This window comes from Podarcis muralis, chromosome 8, assembly GCF_964188315.1.
Source record: "Podarcis muralis chromosome 8, rPodMur119.hap1.1, whole genome shotgun sequence".
In the NCBI taxonomy this organism is placed as follows: Eukaryota; Metazoa; Chordata; class Lepidosauria; order Squamata; family Lacertidae; genus Podarcis; species Podarcis muralis.
This window is the reverse complement of record NC_135662.1, coordinates 38864076-38881290: the sequence shown is the minus strand read 5'-3', so window position 1 is coordinate 38881290 and position 17215 is coordinate 38864076. Positions and strand designations below refer to the sequence as shown.

Genomic DNA, 17215 nt, shown 5'->3' with positions numbered 1-17215 from the left:
AGCACTCGGGGCAAAGCTTTGTGGCACAAATCCAGGGCCCAGTCAGCAGAATGAGCAAGGCTGGTTTGTGTCATTTTGAAATAAGTGAATACTTTCCCATCTACAGAGAAGTGGGATTAATAACATTTCAGGTGTAAACTTACTCTTCAGGACTGTTAAAGTGGTATAAAACCATCTGAGTGAGATTGTACCTTTCTGCATCTGGTGAAAGTGGCTTCACAGCAGTGGAGCTCTGAAATGCCACCCACCTCTTGAAATCCAGCTGACACGAACATTGGCTGGCTTTTTTGCTGCTAGCTAGACTTATTTCTTCATCCAGGCTTTTAATGATGTGGTTTCTTGACGCAGTAAGGCTGTAATTCTACCCCCCGCCCCTGTTTACCTGGGAGAAAGCCCAGCGGGGTTACATCTGGGTAGACATTAGGAAGGATTTCAGCTGAGGATACTGATTTTGTAGTATGGAGGTATGACTGACTTTCTATTTTCATTTTTTATTGGAATTGCATTGCTGTTTTCACTGGAATGGTTAGCTTGGTTTTATATTTAATGTACTCCACTCTAGAACCACTTGCGGTTCAGAAATGAAATAAATGATAGTGACAGCTGTTTTGCAGGAGACAATGTATTATTGTTGTTGTTGTTGTTGAATTTATATACCGCCCTATACCCGGGGGGTCTCAGGGCGGTTCACAGAATATAGTAAATGTAGAAATCCAAATGCAGCGCAGCTGTGATCTGGCAGCGGTGTCAGCGTGCTTCCGCCTGCAACAGAAGCGAAGTCTGGAACCGTTGTCCTTCAAACTGGGATGTGATGCCCATTCCATTGAATTCAGACACGTTGTGCTTCCCCTCTCTCAAAACAATGGATAATTAATAAATAAATAAATAAATAAATAAATAAATAAATAAAGGATTAAAAATACATTAAAACATCAGTAATTAAAAACTTCCCTAAACAGGGCTGTCTTCAGATGTCTTCTAAAGTTCAGTTTATTTCTTTGACATCTGATGGGAGGGCGTTCCACAGGGTGGGCGAGATACCAAGACAAAACGAGGAACCGGGAGAGGTGCCTCTCTGTTATTTCTTTTCTCTACAGCTACAGCATGGGGTTGATGGTGTTTCTGCGCCGGCGCAGAGCCTGCTGATTGGTTCTCTCTCGTGGGCTCTCCCGCTGCGCCGCCGCTTCCTCTCTCCGGCTTTCCTTGCCCTTCGCTCGTGCCAGGGGAGCGATGGCAGCGCAGGCTGGGGGAGGCGGAGGGGGCCGCGCCAAGGCCTTGGAGCTGCTGCGGACCTTGCCCAGGGTCAGCCTCGCCAATCTACGGCCGAACGATGGCGCCCGGAGTCGGGTGAGTTAGTTGGAAGCTGGCGGGTGAGGAGGGAGGCCTTGGCCCCGCGGCTGCCTCGCTTGACGCTGCAGCGTTAGGCCGCCTCTGCGCTGCTAAGCGATTTTCCCTGCCTCCCCTCCCTTATTCAGCGCCGCCTGCCCTTTTTTTGATAGGGTCACTGGTGTCTCTAAAGGGACCCAAAAGAAACGAGGGGCACGTTTAGCTTATTTCCCGTAAGTGGCCCCCTTGTGTGACTTCATTTTCTGCACATGGTGGTGACAAAAGGATGCCTGTGTGCATGTTTTTACTGGACCCAGTCATATTGCATCTGAGTACACAATGTTTTACCTAGAACCCTATGGCATCTTAAAGTCTGCTCAGTTTATAGTGCATGATATGTACTAGGAATGAGCCTGCTTCATCTGAGGCATATGTAATATACTAATCTTACAGGTATATGTATATATATATATACACACAGACACAAGCACTAATATTTAAAAAGCTGTGAGCAGTGTCTAATGCCCATATATTTCAGTCATAGTTTTTTAGCATTGCTACTCTATTCTGTCCAATTCCCATATTCTAAAAATACTGAAACACTAGGCTACATAGAAAGTATACTTTTAAAGCACACACATATCCTAGGAGCTGTAATTTGTTAAGGTTGATAGGAATTGTAGCTCAGAGGGGTAAGCTACACTTCCCAGGATTCAGAGGGCGGGCAGGTGTGCTTTAAATATATGGTGTGTCTCTTATGAGAGAGTAAAGTAGTTAGAATGTATGAAATCTGGGGAGGAATGATTTTTTTAATTGAAAAGGTGAAGTTTAATTTATGCTGCATTCATGATGCAAAATTCTCTATTCCAATTGCTTGACGTTTTATATAAATAATAGTAGAAACGAATTGAATTAGTCTGTACGTACAAGGAACAATATACTTTAAAAGTAAGCTGACACCAAAAGATGGAAATAATCTCTTGCTCACAAAATCTTATGTCACAATATGCTAGTTTGCCTTTTTAATGCCATGGGAATTTTTGCTGCAAGGACTGGAGCTTTTCCAGTAGGAAGCATGATTTGTGGAATAACCGTCAGTCATTTTTTCTGTATGTAGCAGAGAACCCATTACAAGTTGTGGAATTTATTTTTAGACTATTATGTGACAGCTTCCATACCTCTACCTCTTTCCTACTCACTTTTCTACACCACTCACCTTGCTGTGGATTATGCAAATTAATCGGGTTTTATTTTGTGGTATGTTCCGAAAAGTCAGACCTTATTTCCTATACATGCTTACTCAGTATTAAGTCTCACTGTATTCATTGGGGATTTTTTTCCAAGTATGTGTGCACAAGATTGTACAATCTTCTATGATATTTTTTTTTAAGGGGGGTCACAGAACTCTTCATTCACAAATAAACTGAATATGTATTATGTAACAAACTGATGTTTGGCTATTTCCTTTAGGAAAAGAGTCGGCGTGAAAAGACTCAATGGAGGAAAACAACTCACAGAAGCCAGTGGAAAAGAGGAACTCGTCCTCGATTAGGCTTTGAAGGAGGCCAAACTCCATTTTATCTAGTTATTCCAAAATATGGCTACAATAAAGGTCACCAGTAAGTTTGCTTCCATGATCATTTTCTTTTTAAAAGGTCTGTAGTCAAAATTTATTGAAAGTACAATCCAAATTCCTAACTGGGAACAGTGGGGTGGACTGCTGCATCCAGAGCCCTCCAGTTGTGACAGTGAAGACAGGAGGTAATTTTAATTTTTTGCTGCACCATCTCCAGACTGGTGTAGTTGAAGGACACAGATTGGGGCCATTGTTAGTAGCTGGGTCAGCTTTCAAAATCAATACACACCACTATTTTAGGTCCATTAATTTCATGAGTCTACTCTGAGTATAACATACTTGGATGTAGCCCAGTGCATTTTACATTTTTTTTGGGGGGGGTGTCTTTTTAAAGTAAACCATGGTACAGCATCACTACATGCAGACATGTAGAAAAACTTAAAAGCGCTGCTGTTTAAAACACATGCATATATTTAAGAAGGTAAGGCAGAACAAAGATGAGATTTTCCACGTCTGCGCCTAAATTGTTGAGAAATGAAAAAGAAACTAATGATTTATCTTTCCAGCCTCTCACAGAGGAAAGAGGATTAGCAAAATGCTCTTTTGATTCAAATTACTATTTGTTCCACCATTCTCAAATCCCAAATCAGACCTGAGGTGCCTTGATAGAAGTAGGGGGTGTCTTGATGCACCAGTCATAACAGAAGATGGGGTTGTGCATTGCATTCAACAGCAGAACTCTACCCAGTTTTAATCTGGCACTGTACTTGGTTGTGTACAGAAGTGAGATCAGTTGGTGCACAGCTTAATCGTTTGCAGCTAGAGTCAAGGAACACTGTTAATAATGCTATCAGCAACATGATAAAAGTAGATTGGAATCCTATTATAAGGAAGGAACAAGAAGAAAAAGTTCTATGACAGTATGTGAATATTTGACATGTGCGGAGACCATCCATGGTCCGGAAAACCTATCTTGTTCATGCAAGAGATAGTGTGTATGGCGTGAGAATCTCTCCACCCCCTGTTCAAGCAGCCCTTCCCTCATGCCTCATTGCAACCAGTATGTTTTTTATTAAAACAACAACAACACACAACAATGATAAAATTCAGTGGGATTGCTTTCCAGGTACAATTGGGATAGGGAACCTGGTACTTCCCAGAAGGTGTAGGATTTTCAGTAGTGTGGGATTAAAGGTACTATAGTCCAGCAACATCCCTGTGATGGATATCTTGGGTTGCATCCTTTGCACTTAATCCAGTAGTAGAGCAGATTTCACTCACTTCAGTGAGACTTTCACAGGAGGAGCTTTGCAGTGCATTTTGTGCTTAGTATATTCTCATTAGTTCTGAAACTCTAAAACAGTTTTCCTTTGTTTGTACAGCCTCAGGCGCCAGTATCCGCCTCTCACTCTCAAAAGGCTACAGTACCTGATTGACTTAGGTAGAGTTGACCCCACACAACCAATAGACCTCACGCAGCTGGTAAATGCCAGAGGTGTAACAATACAGCCACTCAAAAGAGATTATGGTATCCAACTTGTGGAGGAGGTAGGTCTGTAATGCATGATATTTTAAGCCATTTAGTTTTGGGCATGTTCTGTTTTTTTTGTTTTTGTTTTAATAGGTGAAGACAAGTAGGTATCACTCCACTAGAGAGCAGTATACATTATCAGATTGCTTGGTTTTGTTTTGCTGGGTAAGGTACATTTTGAAATCAGATTATTTTAACAATGGGAAGCATGGAAAAATAGATGACAGTTAAATCCTAGTTTGGTGAGTAGGAGATGTTTGATCAAAATTCTTGGTGTTGTCAGGTCTTGCACACAAGTTTTTTGAATGTAACATAGATTCCAGAGATGAATGCAGCAAAGTGGGTGAACATTATAAAAATAAATTCAGAGTCCAAAGATGCAACTCATTCCTGGGCCATATGGCATTTTGGATTTGCAAAGCAAAAGCAATCTGCTTTTGAAACTCCAGAGAATTTCAAAATCTGTTTGTTGTATGTCAAAGGAGTCTACTTTTAAATAGCAGAAGAAAGCAGCCAAATGATTTTTTCTAGTCTTACAGCTACTTCTGTGAAGGCAAATGTTGCATCCTGTCAGCTTGACTTGCTGGTGTGAATAGTTCAAAGCAAATAGGTTTTCAGTCTTTTTTATATAGAGATGTTTTTGATGAAATTCTACATTCTGTTGTAATGGCAAATGCTAAATAATTTCTGTGATTCTAATTATGAAAGGAAGTGGTGAACCCTACTGAGCATCAATCTTGAGTGCAGCAGGATTGCTATTTCATATTTTCAACTGGGCTCCACAAAACAGCAGCTTAGAGCCTACCCCATGTTTCTCAAAACAAATTCCCAACTCTCAGGAGAGGATTTTTGAAGGGATACAGAGTGGAAGAAGGGATGGGAAAATTTCTTTCTGTTTGAGTTACACTGGTTTGGATACCAATATAAGGTATCCTTTGCTCTCTTTTGATGAAGAGTGATGAAAATTAAGTTATATTCCATGCACTTGAACGTCTGAGACCTATAAAAGGTTTTCAATTCTTTGCTGCACATTATAGAGCATGATAGCTGAATAATAGGAGCCTGTTTATCTTTATATGACCTAACCACTCTTCATGTGAATTTCTAGGGTGCCGATACATTTGCAGCAAAAATTAATATTGAAGTGCAGGTAGCATCTGAACTCGCCATTGCTGCTATTGAAAAAAATGGTGGCGTTATTACTACAGCCTTCTATGATCCAAGGAGTGTGGGTAAGAATTCTCACTGCCTCTGTCTGTCCAAATATTCAGTATTTTCTGTTTCAGTGTTTATTTTCATCGCAGCTCTTTATCAGCATATACAGCTAGTCTTTTAGATGGTTCTTGAGGGCAACCCTTGCATTTTTCAGCAACAACAAAATGCAGAAATGAGCTATGAGCAGAATTTCACCTGCCATTTTAGCTGGGCTGATGTAAAGGGTTGGCATTCTTAGGCCTGCATCTTGCTAGGGAGCTCATTCACAAGACATGGATCCCCCTGCCCCTGCTGCTCTATCGCCTTTCTCTTGCTGCTTGTGTGAGCAGCAGCTGGAACAAGATGAGGAGGGAGCAATACTTTTCTTGCCCTCTGAACAGTCATGCAGGCTGGGCCCAAAAGAAGAGGGCAAATGAATGGCCGGCAGTTATCTGTCTGGAAATGGTTGTTATAGGTGGCTTGTAAGCAACACAGATATGTTAGCTTACAAGGTGGGCTGACTGAGCACATCTTGCCCATGGACCCTTTCTAAACCTAGCATTGGCACTGCATGCTTTCCTCAACAGCATGTCTTTAAATAAACTGGTGTTAAAATTTCACGAGGGTCTCTATTGCTCCCCCCCCCCCATCAACGTTTCACTTCAGGTGTTTTGATTGCCTGCAAATCAGAGACCATTCCTCATTCAAATGAACTCCTGGATTTAGTCTATTGTGCCTCCATAATAGAATTCCAGGTGCTTCCCTTCCTGTGCTTTCCTTTTGCTATAGGAAAAGTAACTACTGCAAAAAGGTCTTGCCTACTGCACTTTTTGCCTTTTCGGTCCTGTAGATTTATGTGATTGCTTTATGTGAAGACAAGTTCTATGTAGGCAGCTACTTAAGCTATTAGCAGGGTTGTGGAACAGGATCTTCCTCAGCCTTGTCAAATGTCACTACTGAGGACATTACCTAAAGTTAACATTGCTTTTGATGTTAATATATGGAGAAGGCATTACAGTACCCTGGACCCAGACTGTTTATGGCTTTAAAGATAAAAAAATTATCCAAATTTAGACCAGAAACAAATGGATAGCCAATTAAGGTCATCCCGGATTAGTGCTTTATGAACTCTGTGGTCTGGTCCAGCTGTCTGCATTTCATTAAAATAAAAAATGTTTTCAAAGACTGTTCCATGTACAGCACAATGTGGTAAACTACTTGAGACATTAATGGGGCACATAAGACAGGGGCTAAACCCATTTTATCACAAATGGGTGCAGTAGATTTGTCAGCCAGTGCTGGAGAACAATCCACCCCTGTTTAAAACTGTTGTGTTGGCAATAGAAGTACTTGCAAGCTATGGAGAGGAGTGTGATTCCTTTTCCAGCACAGGCATATTTCCCCATATCCAGATCAAGTGGCCCATTTGCCATCAGTAACTCAGTCTTGTCTGGATTCTGCTTCAGTGTGTTCACCGTCATCCAGGCAGTTTGGCCAGTTTCCCTATGGAAAATAAAGGGAACAGACTTCATATTCTCTGTGCTTGACTTCATATCCTCTAATTGCTATAGATGAATTCAATACAGAAATCTGCTGTTGTGTAAACCTAATGGGCCCAAATAAGTTAAGCGGCACCTTTTCCAGATTAATTCTGAATTTTGAATGTCATTCGTAAGAGATTTCCCCACCAGAGGTATAGCAGGTGTATATGGTTTGGGGCACATTAAAAATTAAAATATTTATTTCTAAAACACCCTCCATCAGTTATGACCTAAGGGGTTTACAGTCAAACACCAAAGCATTACAACATTAACATTCAATCAATAATTTCAATCCAATTTATAACCATATAATCAGAGTAGCTGATAACATCTATCAATTTGTAGCTGGTCTCCAAAGGCCTAGAAGGAAGAGGTAGGTCTTCAGCCAGTGCTTAAAATCCATTTAGAATCCTATGACTGTGTCAGTCTTACCTCCAAGGGAAGGGTGTTGCATAGATGGGGAGCCACCACAGAGAAGGCCCTATTCCTCACTCAGCAGCAGGATATAAGCTAAAGAACACAATATTCATACTACACCTTTTGGCAATGAAATCACAAATGCCAGAGTAGCTAATACTGTATTTTTTTGTTCCATTATTTTGCACATAGGTATTCTTTGCAAGCCAGTGCCCTTTTTCCTACAAGGCAAGCCTATTCCAAAGCGAATGCTTCCTCCTGAAAATCTTGTCCGTTACTATACAGATCCTAATAATCGTGGCTACCTGGCTGATCCATCGAAGATTTCAGAAGCAAGACTAGAGCTTTCCAAGAAATATGGTTATGTCTTGCCAGATATTACAAAAGATGAACTCTTCCAAATGCTGAGCACACGCAAGGACCCTAGACAGATTTTCTTTGGCCTTGCTCCAGGTTGGGTGGTAAACATGCCAGAAAAGAAAATTCTGAAACCAACAGATGAGCGCTTGCTAAAATACTACAGCTCGTGAATGCTCAGGTTGGAGGCAACTGTTAAAAGAACACAATACACAAAACTGTATTGTCACTATTTTATATTAATAAACAGCTAGTCACAGTACAAATAAAATAATAAAATGTTGACTGTATAATAGTTCCATAATCTGTTTTTTAAAAATTCCTCCTTTATGTGAGATAAGTTGATTGGTATCAGGATTTCCTTATAAATGTGCTTTTCACCTGCTTACAATCTGCTTTACAGTGTATATATACATTCAACACCATCCTTTAACTTTTCAATTGTTTCTGGAATCGTATAATCAAATATTTTGTTTTAAAATAGTAATCTCTGCAACTATATGTAGGCATCATAGAGAAAACAAATCAGCTGGCACATATGAGCCTCTGAATTCCTCTGACTGGTGTTGTCTGCTCCCTTTTCTCTAGTCCCACAGTCACCTTTCTCAAGCTTTAAAGCATGCTGCAGTGCTGTCCCTGCTTCCTCTGCTGGCTCTTCTGCTCTGATCCACTTGTCAAAACTACTAGGATGCTTCTTTTGATGTAGCACAAAACTCTGCTTGAGCAAGGAGCTAACCAGATGGCACAGAAGCATATTATACATATATTTTTCAATATATGAAGAAGCCACAACTCAGTCTAAAGGCAGGTTTCATATTACTATGCGGTATAATTGTGGTAGCTGTAGATGTGGATACACCAACTATACTGAAGCAACTGAACTCCAGATTTTTCAGTAATAGTCATGTCAAACTCCCATGCATCAGCAGGGAGTTAGTTCCATGGTCAGGGGGAAGGCATAGCAGAAACCCTGTGTTGTGTGCCTACCAGGTGTATGAGAGATGGGGATGCCCTTGAAGAGGGTATGTTACATCTGCAGGTTTTGTAAGAACTTTTTTTAAAAAATCTGCCTGAATAATCAGAGCAGCTTTTTTGGGGACACACAAGAAATTCTGCCTTTGTTAATCCCTGTACGAAATGCTCTGATCTGTGTGTGTCAGACCAATGTGCAGGTTGAAACTTAAAACAATCCAACACATTTCCTTTTCTTAGACTGTTGCAACACAGTTCTCTGTAGTTTAAATGAATCAAATGTACAGTATATATAAATACTTTGGAAAGAATACTTAAATAAGTATTAGACAGAAATTTGCTTTAAAAATAACTTGCAGATTAATGCCCCAAATGGAACAGAATTACGGGTAAAAACATGCAAAAGTGCCAGGCAGTAGTTCCACACGCCCCTTCTATTTCATTGATTAAACCTTTTTAGTTGAGTAATGGTGGCAGCCCTTTGAATTGCAAGCTTTGATCTGCTTGCCAAGTGCCAGGCATGTAGTTTTTGTAACTTCTGTGCCAAAGTAGGCATCTTTCTTTAGGGTAGCACCTTTTGCTAAAAATAAAGGCCTCCAGCACATAATGTAAACACATGTTTCATTTTAGAGCATCCTGTTCTGTATCCTGATGATTATTGGGTTAAGAAGTGATACCTCTTGTTGTTGCTGTGCTGCTGGTTTAATGTGGAGAATGTGGGGCGAGGGGAAACATTTATTGCTTTCCCTTATTTGTGCTACAGTCTTCTTGGCTTTTTTATGAATCAATTCACAATTGTACTCTGGAAATGGACACATTCAACAGGAAAGCTACTAAACTGGCAGCAGGAGAGGAAGTTAGTCATCTTAATGAAGAGTGGAAGACAAAAGTGTTATATTATTTGTATATTCCAGCTCAATAGGTTTTTCATTTCCACTCAATTCTTTTTAGTAGGATGAACAACTTGGGGTGTGTGTGTGTCCTTAAAAACAAAACAGCATACTTTGGCTAGTGCTGTATTCTAAATAAACCTCAGGTGAAAGGGAAACTCTGATGAAATGATAATGGGGAAAGAATGAAAACAGGAAACAGATGTCTAGTCACGTGCACTGATTGGATAGTGCTTATTTATTAAGCACCATCTTAGTCACAAGGCAGCTGTATCCTGACACCAATATTATAATGGTATCAATACCTTAAGAGCCAAAACAGCCACGTTCCACAAAATCCGGTCATTTTATTTTATAAAGGTGATCCTATAATTGACTTACAATTGGAGGGGGCAGTATTGGCTAAACACACTGCCTTTCTGAAATGCAGCCCACCACTAATACTACCCTTTTTACACTTCTTGGTATCTTATAATAGTAACTGTTTTATTTACAAGTTTTAAGTTTGGCAACACTGAAGAGAATTTGCTATTCATTACGTTCTCTCATGAGACCAACAAAATCTTAGGCAGCACAATAACAATTTTTCAAAGGAACAAGGGTTCTAGCAAGAAAAACTACTCTTTCCTACGTTGCCCTGAAATGTTCCAAAATGCACCTAAAGCGAAGTGCATTTTTCACATGTTCAGGATGATTCGCTGTTTTGGCTTTCCTGTTTTGTAGCATACACAGAAATCTTGGAATGCCATAACAGGAAAGGCACTTTCTCACTTGCCACTGGAGAAAGATTTCATTTCTGCCAGGGTATACAAGAGGAATATTTGCACAATAATTTAAAATTTCCCTGAGGTAGAGGAAAATAAGCTTGCGTCCAAAGCTGCAAACGCTGAAGAAAGATTTATTTTGCTTTCAGGTAAGAAGAGTCAGTGTGGTGTAGTGATTAAGAGCGGTATACTCGTAATCTGGGGAACCGGGTTCACGTCTCTGCTCCTCCACATGCAGCTGCTGGGTGACCTTGGGCCAGTCACACTTCTTTGAAGTCTCTCAGCCTCACTCACCTCACAGAGTGTTTGTTGTGGGGGAGGAAGGGAAAAGGAGATTGTTAGCCACATTGAGACTCCTTTGGGTAGTGATAAAGCGGGATATCAAATCCAAACTCTTCTATTAACGGTGCTACAGCTGAGAACCTACTTAAAATGACTACCATTGTGTATATTTAAACAAAAGCTGTGAGAAGCCTGTTGCTGGACAGCAGGAGTGGCCCACTGCCCAAGTTCCTGGGTTTGGGGGCACTTTCCCGTGTCAACGAAGGGAGGCACCTAGGGATAAATCTGATGGTGAACTAGCAACTTTGTCTCTGAGGATGTGGAGGTGATAGCACTGGTATAAACAAACCTTCCAGTTCTAGCATCTGGGGGAGTACCCACCTCCTTGCCCAGTCCCATGTCCCAGGATGTCATCTGAGCAAATAGCTGTGCTTGCCCTGGTCTTCAAAATAAGAGCGCAGGGGACATAGCAATTGCTGGAACATCTTAGTTTATGCATAGCCTTGTATCATATCTCTGCAATGCCTTGTGACTTTGCAACCTGTAGACCCATGTTGGGATGTACTGATTTAAATAAAGCATTTAAAACTGCCTACTGTGGTGAAAGTTCGAATTCCAAGTCAGGCAGGGAGAGCCAAGAGTCCAAGACAGTTGGTGCAACGTGTAGAAAAATCATGAAGTTGTCTTCCAAAACCATCAACAGTTTGCAAGTGGTCCAGGTGGGTTGGTTGGGAACCACTGTTATATATACAGTATGCCTATACAGCAGTAAGTTCCACTGATCACCCAAGTAACTAGGGTTAGGATTGCAGCCTAAACTGGATACCACCCTTTGCTTTTATGTTGCTTACTACTGATTTTGATAATTGGTAGTCCCACAAAAAAAAAACCCTCTCTGTTGTGGCATACGCATTTTAAAATTTTATATCTTACAAAAATATTTTTTTTGCCCAACATGTGCTCAAAGTGGCTTACAGTAATAAAGAGGGGTGGGAAAATAAAGTTGCAATGATTAAAATGAGCAGTAAGCAAGATGCTAGTAAACAAAATAACTCTAAAACATGAGTATCAGCCAGTCAAAATCAGGCCTCTGAAAGGAAATGCCATCATCTAGAACAGGCATCCCCAAACTCGGCCCTCCAAATGTTTTGGGACTACAACTCCCATCATCCCTAGCTAACAGGACCAGTGGTCAGGGATGATGGGAATTGTAGTCCCAAAACATCTGGAGGGCTGAGTTTGGGGGTGCCTAATCTAGAAGATTATGGGACGCGGGTGGCGCTGTGGGTAAAACTTCAGTGCCTAGGACTTGCTGATCGTAAGGTCGGCGGTTCAAATCCCCGTGGCGGGGTGAGCTCCTGTCTTTCGGTCCCAGCTCCTGCCCACCTGGCAGTTCGAAAGCACCCATAAGTGCAAGTAGATAAATAGGTACCGCTTTATAGCAGGAAGGTAAACGGCGTTTCCATGTGCTGCGCTGGTGCTGGCTCGCCAGAGCAGCTTCGTCACGCTGGCCACATGACCCGGAAGTGTCTCTGGACAGCGCTGGCCTTCGGCCTCTTAAGTGAGATGGGCGCACAACCCTAGAGTCGGACATGACTGGCCCGTACGGGCAGGGGTACCTTTACCTTTACCTTTAATCTAGAAGATTAAAAAGAATCATCTCCTAGATCTTCCAAAAGTAAAACAAAGAAGAATAATTCCTTAGTTCTTAACGGAGGTCATTCTCCAGCCTGTGGGCAGCAGCTGTATGTAGAGCTTTGGGATGCTGCTGTGCTTGGGGGACTTCTGTAAAAAGAAGAAGCAGGAGAACACTAGGGGGTGATATTACACTTAGTTTATGGTGGGATGGTGTTCTTAAAATCAGTCATTGTCCACTTCATTGGTGGCTGGTGCTTTACAAATAGCAACAAATTCAGTTTCAGTGCCTTATGAAAGAGGGGTTTTAGAATGTTTACGAATACATTTTGACTACAAATACTCCAAAAGATATTGGCTATTTATTAAAGGGGAAGCAGATTGAAAAGATAAAAGAATTTCAGGGTGGGGGCATGAAGTGAGGGAAAAGATGGAGGTTTCTGGAAGCTAGTGGCTGGACAAATGAAAATCCTACTGTTCTGAACTTCCACCCCTAGTCTCGTCATAAGATTTACAGTCTTTGAGGGTGTAGGACACAACAAATAACCCACTTGATCTGCATTCTACTTTGCGGTGGAAATTACTCAAAATTAAACAGCTTTGAAGAAATTAAAGAGATGGGATTAACTTGATTAGAATTTCATCAAGTGAATGCCGTCTTTGGAAAAGATAAAAGATTGAAGGGCTTTGATAATGAATTGTCATATCTGGAGAAAGATATACAATAATCAAAAGACTCTATCTAAAATGCATAGATTACTGATAGGCTGGCAACTGAAAGATGAAGAAATTAAAAATGGGATGAGAAAATGGGATCAGGACTTAGGCCACGTGATTGAACTTGAGAAGTGGAAAGAATTATGGACAAAAAATATAAAATTCACAGCTTGTTATTTAATTAAGAGAGAATCTTATGAAAATGCAATACAGGTGGTACTTGACCCCTGTAAAGCTGGCAAAAATCAATAAAACCCATAATAATGTGTTGGAGGTGCAAAAATCAAGTAGGAACCTTCTATCACATGTGGTGGGCATGCCCAGAGATTTAAAAATTCTGGGACATGACCTACGAAGAGTTGAAGAAATTATTAAGAAGTACATTTTGTAAAAAACCCAAAGCATTTCTCTTGGGAATTTTGACAAACAATTTCCCCACAGAAAAAATAAAACTATTTCTCTATGCTACATCAGCAGCAAGAGTATTGGTGGCTAAATATTGGAAGGAGGAACACATACCCACCCAAGAGGAATGGTGGTGTAAACTGAGGGAGTACTTGCAACTCATGAAGCTGACAGATATAATAAGAGACAAGTCAAATAAGACCGTTATGAAAGAATGGGAGTACCTAAATAAATATCTGATGAGCCAAGGTTCAGCAGCGAAGACCTGGTTGTGTCTAGAATAACTCTGCAAAGGTGTGTATCTGAAGAAGTGTGCATGCACACGAAAGCTCATACCAAGAACTAACTTAGTTGGTCTTTAAGGTGCTACTGCAAGGAATTTTTTTTGTTTTGACTATGGCAGACCAACACGGCTACCCATCTGCAACTGGAACTATGGAAGGCACCACATTGAGCCGCATGAAATGGAAGTCCATCAACATGTGTATCTGAAGAAGTGTGCATGCACACGAAAGCTCATACCAAGAACTAACTTAGTTGGTCTTTAAGGTGCTACTGCAAGGAATTTTTTTTGTTTTGACTATGGCAGACCAACACGGCTACCCATCTGCATCTGCAAAGGTAAAAAGTTCCCTGATACCAAGATGAGGGATGTACTGAAATACAGATAAGTGGGTTTTAATTAGGAATAATGAACTGTTGTGAGACTAATGGAAGTCTTAAGAACAAAAGAATATGAATACCTAAGAAGTGTCAGCTTCATAGGAAAATAGACAATATGTAAGAGGCAATTGTTTAAAATATATGTGTTTGGTTTGCAAAGTCTTAGCTTAATAATGAATGAATTTTTCTTTTTCTTTTCTCTTTTTTGTAATCATTTTTTTTTAAAATTCCCCTTTTTCATGTTTGTAAGTTTTGATTTGTATGTATTTGCAAAATACCGGTAACTCAAAAAAGAAAGAAAGATTTACAGTCTTTAAGGGTGTAGGACACAACAAATAACCCACTTGTTCTGCATTCCACTTTCCGGTGGAAATAGATGTGGACTGTGTCCTTACAAGTCATTTAATCATTTAATGATATCATATATTTTTCAGAAGCAGCAATATTTCATATTTGGAAATAATCCTTTTTCTCCAGTCTGAGTTAGGGGGGGAAATCATACTGAACAAGCTCTTGGAGATTTAGTTTGACTATACTCAACTATCTTGATTTTCATTGCAGTAGTAAAATAGTGATTACTGGAAAAGACTCCTTCAGCTTACCTATTGCTTGATCAAAGAACCACAAGCCTAGAGATTGCCCATTCATAAATTGTGCATGAGACTGTGCTCCCCATCTGATACCTGTACAGGGAGTAAAATGACTCTTCAGAGAACAGTTTTGTCAAGGGAGCATTCAGCATGCCTTCACCTGTATTTGCAAGGATAAAATGCTCCATTCAGGGCTTGTGCCAGAGGTCAGTATCATTAAAACATAGGAAGCTACCGTATACCAAATCAGGCCATTGATCCATGTAGCTCATCAATATCTGCACTGACCAGCAGTGGCTCTCCACTGTTTCATACTGCGAACTTCACACATCCACCTGGAGATGCTGAGGACTGAACCTCCTACATGCACAGCAGATGCTGTATCTCTTAGCTACAGCCTTTTTCTTGCCCTGCCCCACATTCCAGTATGGAACCCAATGCAAATCCCCGCAGCCTTTTAGCCCTGCTCTCCTCCTCCTCCTCCTCCTCCTCCTCCTCCTCCTCCTCCTCCTCCTCCTCCTCGATGTTCTTGCTTGTTCACTTGCCATCACTGAGTGACCAAGTGATGAGAGGAGTAAGACGAAGGAGCAGTAACTTACACATACCTTGTCCTTGCCTTTTCTCTTTCCCTCACTTTCTCAGAGGTGGTTCTTTCTGGGCCTAAAGGGACTGGCAAGTGAATCGATAGCAGGAGGACAGCAGACAACTTTGCCCAGGGGACCTTCAAAGCCAGGAACTGGCACTTCCTACATTTAAAGTTACCATTTCAGTGCTGTCATGTGTGGTTTCAAACTGATCCAAGCTCAATGCACTTTCTCTCATGTGTTATACCAACCCTGTAGCACAGTCCAACTCAGGCCACATGCCCACCCTAGATTTAAAGCACCATGATATCACTTTAAGCAGTCATGGCTTCCTCCAAAGAATCCTGGGAACTGTAGTTTGTTAAGGGTACATAATTGTTAGAAGCTGCAATGGCTAGAGTTCCTTGTGAAGGGATTACCTAATTATTAAACCACTCTGGGAATTGTAGCTTGGAAAGAGAGGGGTCTTCTAACCACTATCAACACTCTTAGCTCCCAGAATTCTTTGGGGAAAGCATTACTGTTTTAAATGGTATGAGACTGTGAATTCACGTACAGTGGTGCCTCGGGTTACAAATGCTTCAGGTTACAAACTCTGCTAACCCATAGTACCTTGGGTTGCAAACTTTGTCCCAGGATGAGAACAGAAATGGTGCGGCAGCAGCGCAGCGGCCATTAGCGAAAGCGTGCCTCAGGTTAAGAATGGTTTCGGGTTAAGAACAGACCTCCAGAACAAATTAAGTTTGTAACCCGAGGTACCACTGTATATGATGTGAATGTGGCCTTTCTGTGATAATGTAGCACTTCATGAAGAATGATGGTCACTCCTGTGATGAAGTGTTTCAGCTCCTGGTGTTAAGCCAGTGGGTGGTCCCAACCTCTGAAGCCAAGTCATGGAAGAAAGGAAATGCCCCGCCCCCTATATTTAGGAAATCAGAATGTGGCCCCTTTTCACAGTGGTGGGCTTCGGTGTCTCAAATTTCAGCAGTGCCCGGAGCAATGCTAATATTCAGCACCCTCCACCTCTCAAACTCTGTTCTACAGCATTGTTGTGGCACCCCTGCAGCGCAGCACCCAAGGCATTTTCAGCATTTGATGTAAGAATACCTGATCCCCACCTCTACTCTTCATGCACCTGGAACAGCCAAGGACAGCTTTCCAAGGAGCGTGTGTGTATTTGGCATCTTAACATTTAACATAGTAAATTGTAACTATGAAGGACAGGTCTCTTAACTGGTGTTCTGCAGATAACAGTGTTTACTAACTCTGAAAAGGGAGTTCAAGAGATATTTATTTTGATGGTTTCAGGCAGTGACAGGCAGGGAATACCCCTTGAATGAAAAAAAGTGGCCTTGTTACGCTAGTATTTTAGGAGAGCGCTGATTAGTAAGTCAACATTTGCTGGAGGTAGATGGATTTTTACTCTGATCCATCAGGGCTCTCCTTATATCCGTACAGAGAAAACATGTCTACTCAAGAGTAAGTTACACTGAGTTCAATGGCACTTGCTTACTCCCAGGGTAGGGGATTGCTTCCATAAAAGTATTAAACCTTAAGTGCTTATCTTTGGAGGCAGGATGTAGAGGTTGAACAGCAGAAATGGAAAGCGTTGAGCTGTTTTATGCAGTCTTATAGAGGGTTTTGTTGGTTTATTTTATTAGTAACTCACTTACTTGTCAAATTTCCTTGTCAACACCCATGAATATCAAAGTACAGAGCAAATGATGAGCTAAGACAACAATTCAAAACAATATATATAAAAGAAAATAAA

General features: G+C 41.0%; 1 protein-coding gene across 1 annotated transcript; it reads left to right on the top strand.

The window, feature by feature from the left end:
- Positions 1 to 1121: 1121 nt before the first annotated feature.
- On the top strand, positions 1122 to 8237 carry MRPL15 (mitochondrial ribosomal protein L15). Its single transcript, XM_028736960.2, has 5 exons — positions 1122 to 1347; positions 2797 to 2945; positions 4285 to 4450; positions 5542 to 5665; positions 7778 to 8237. Exons 1-5 carry the CDS (start codon positions 1231 to 1233, stop codon positions 8113 to 8115), a joined length of 894 nt encoding a protein of 297 aa, XP_028592793.2. The 5' UTR covers positions 1122 to 1230; the 3' UTR covers positions 8116 to 8237.
- The last annotated feature ends 8978 nt before the right edge of the window (positions 8238 to 17215 follow it).

What these genes read in the sequence shown, in the direction of transcription:
- MRPL15 (XM_028736960.2), top strand. Translation starts at nt 1,231, where the DNA reads ATGGCAGCGCAGGCTGGGGGAGGCGGAGGGGGCCGCGCCAAGGCCTTG. An exon ending in GGCTACAATAAAGGTCACCA is followed by an intron (nt 2,946 to 4,284) that starts GTAAGTTTGCTT and finishes TTGTTTGTACAG; the next exon opens with CCTCAGGCGCCAGTATCCGC. An exon ending in GTATCCAACTTGTGGAGGAG is followed by an intron (nt 4,451 to 5,541) that starts GTAGGTCTGTAA and finishes GTGAATTTCTAG; the next exon opens with GGTGCCGATACATTTGCAGC.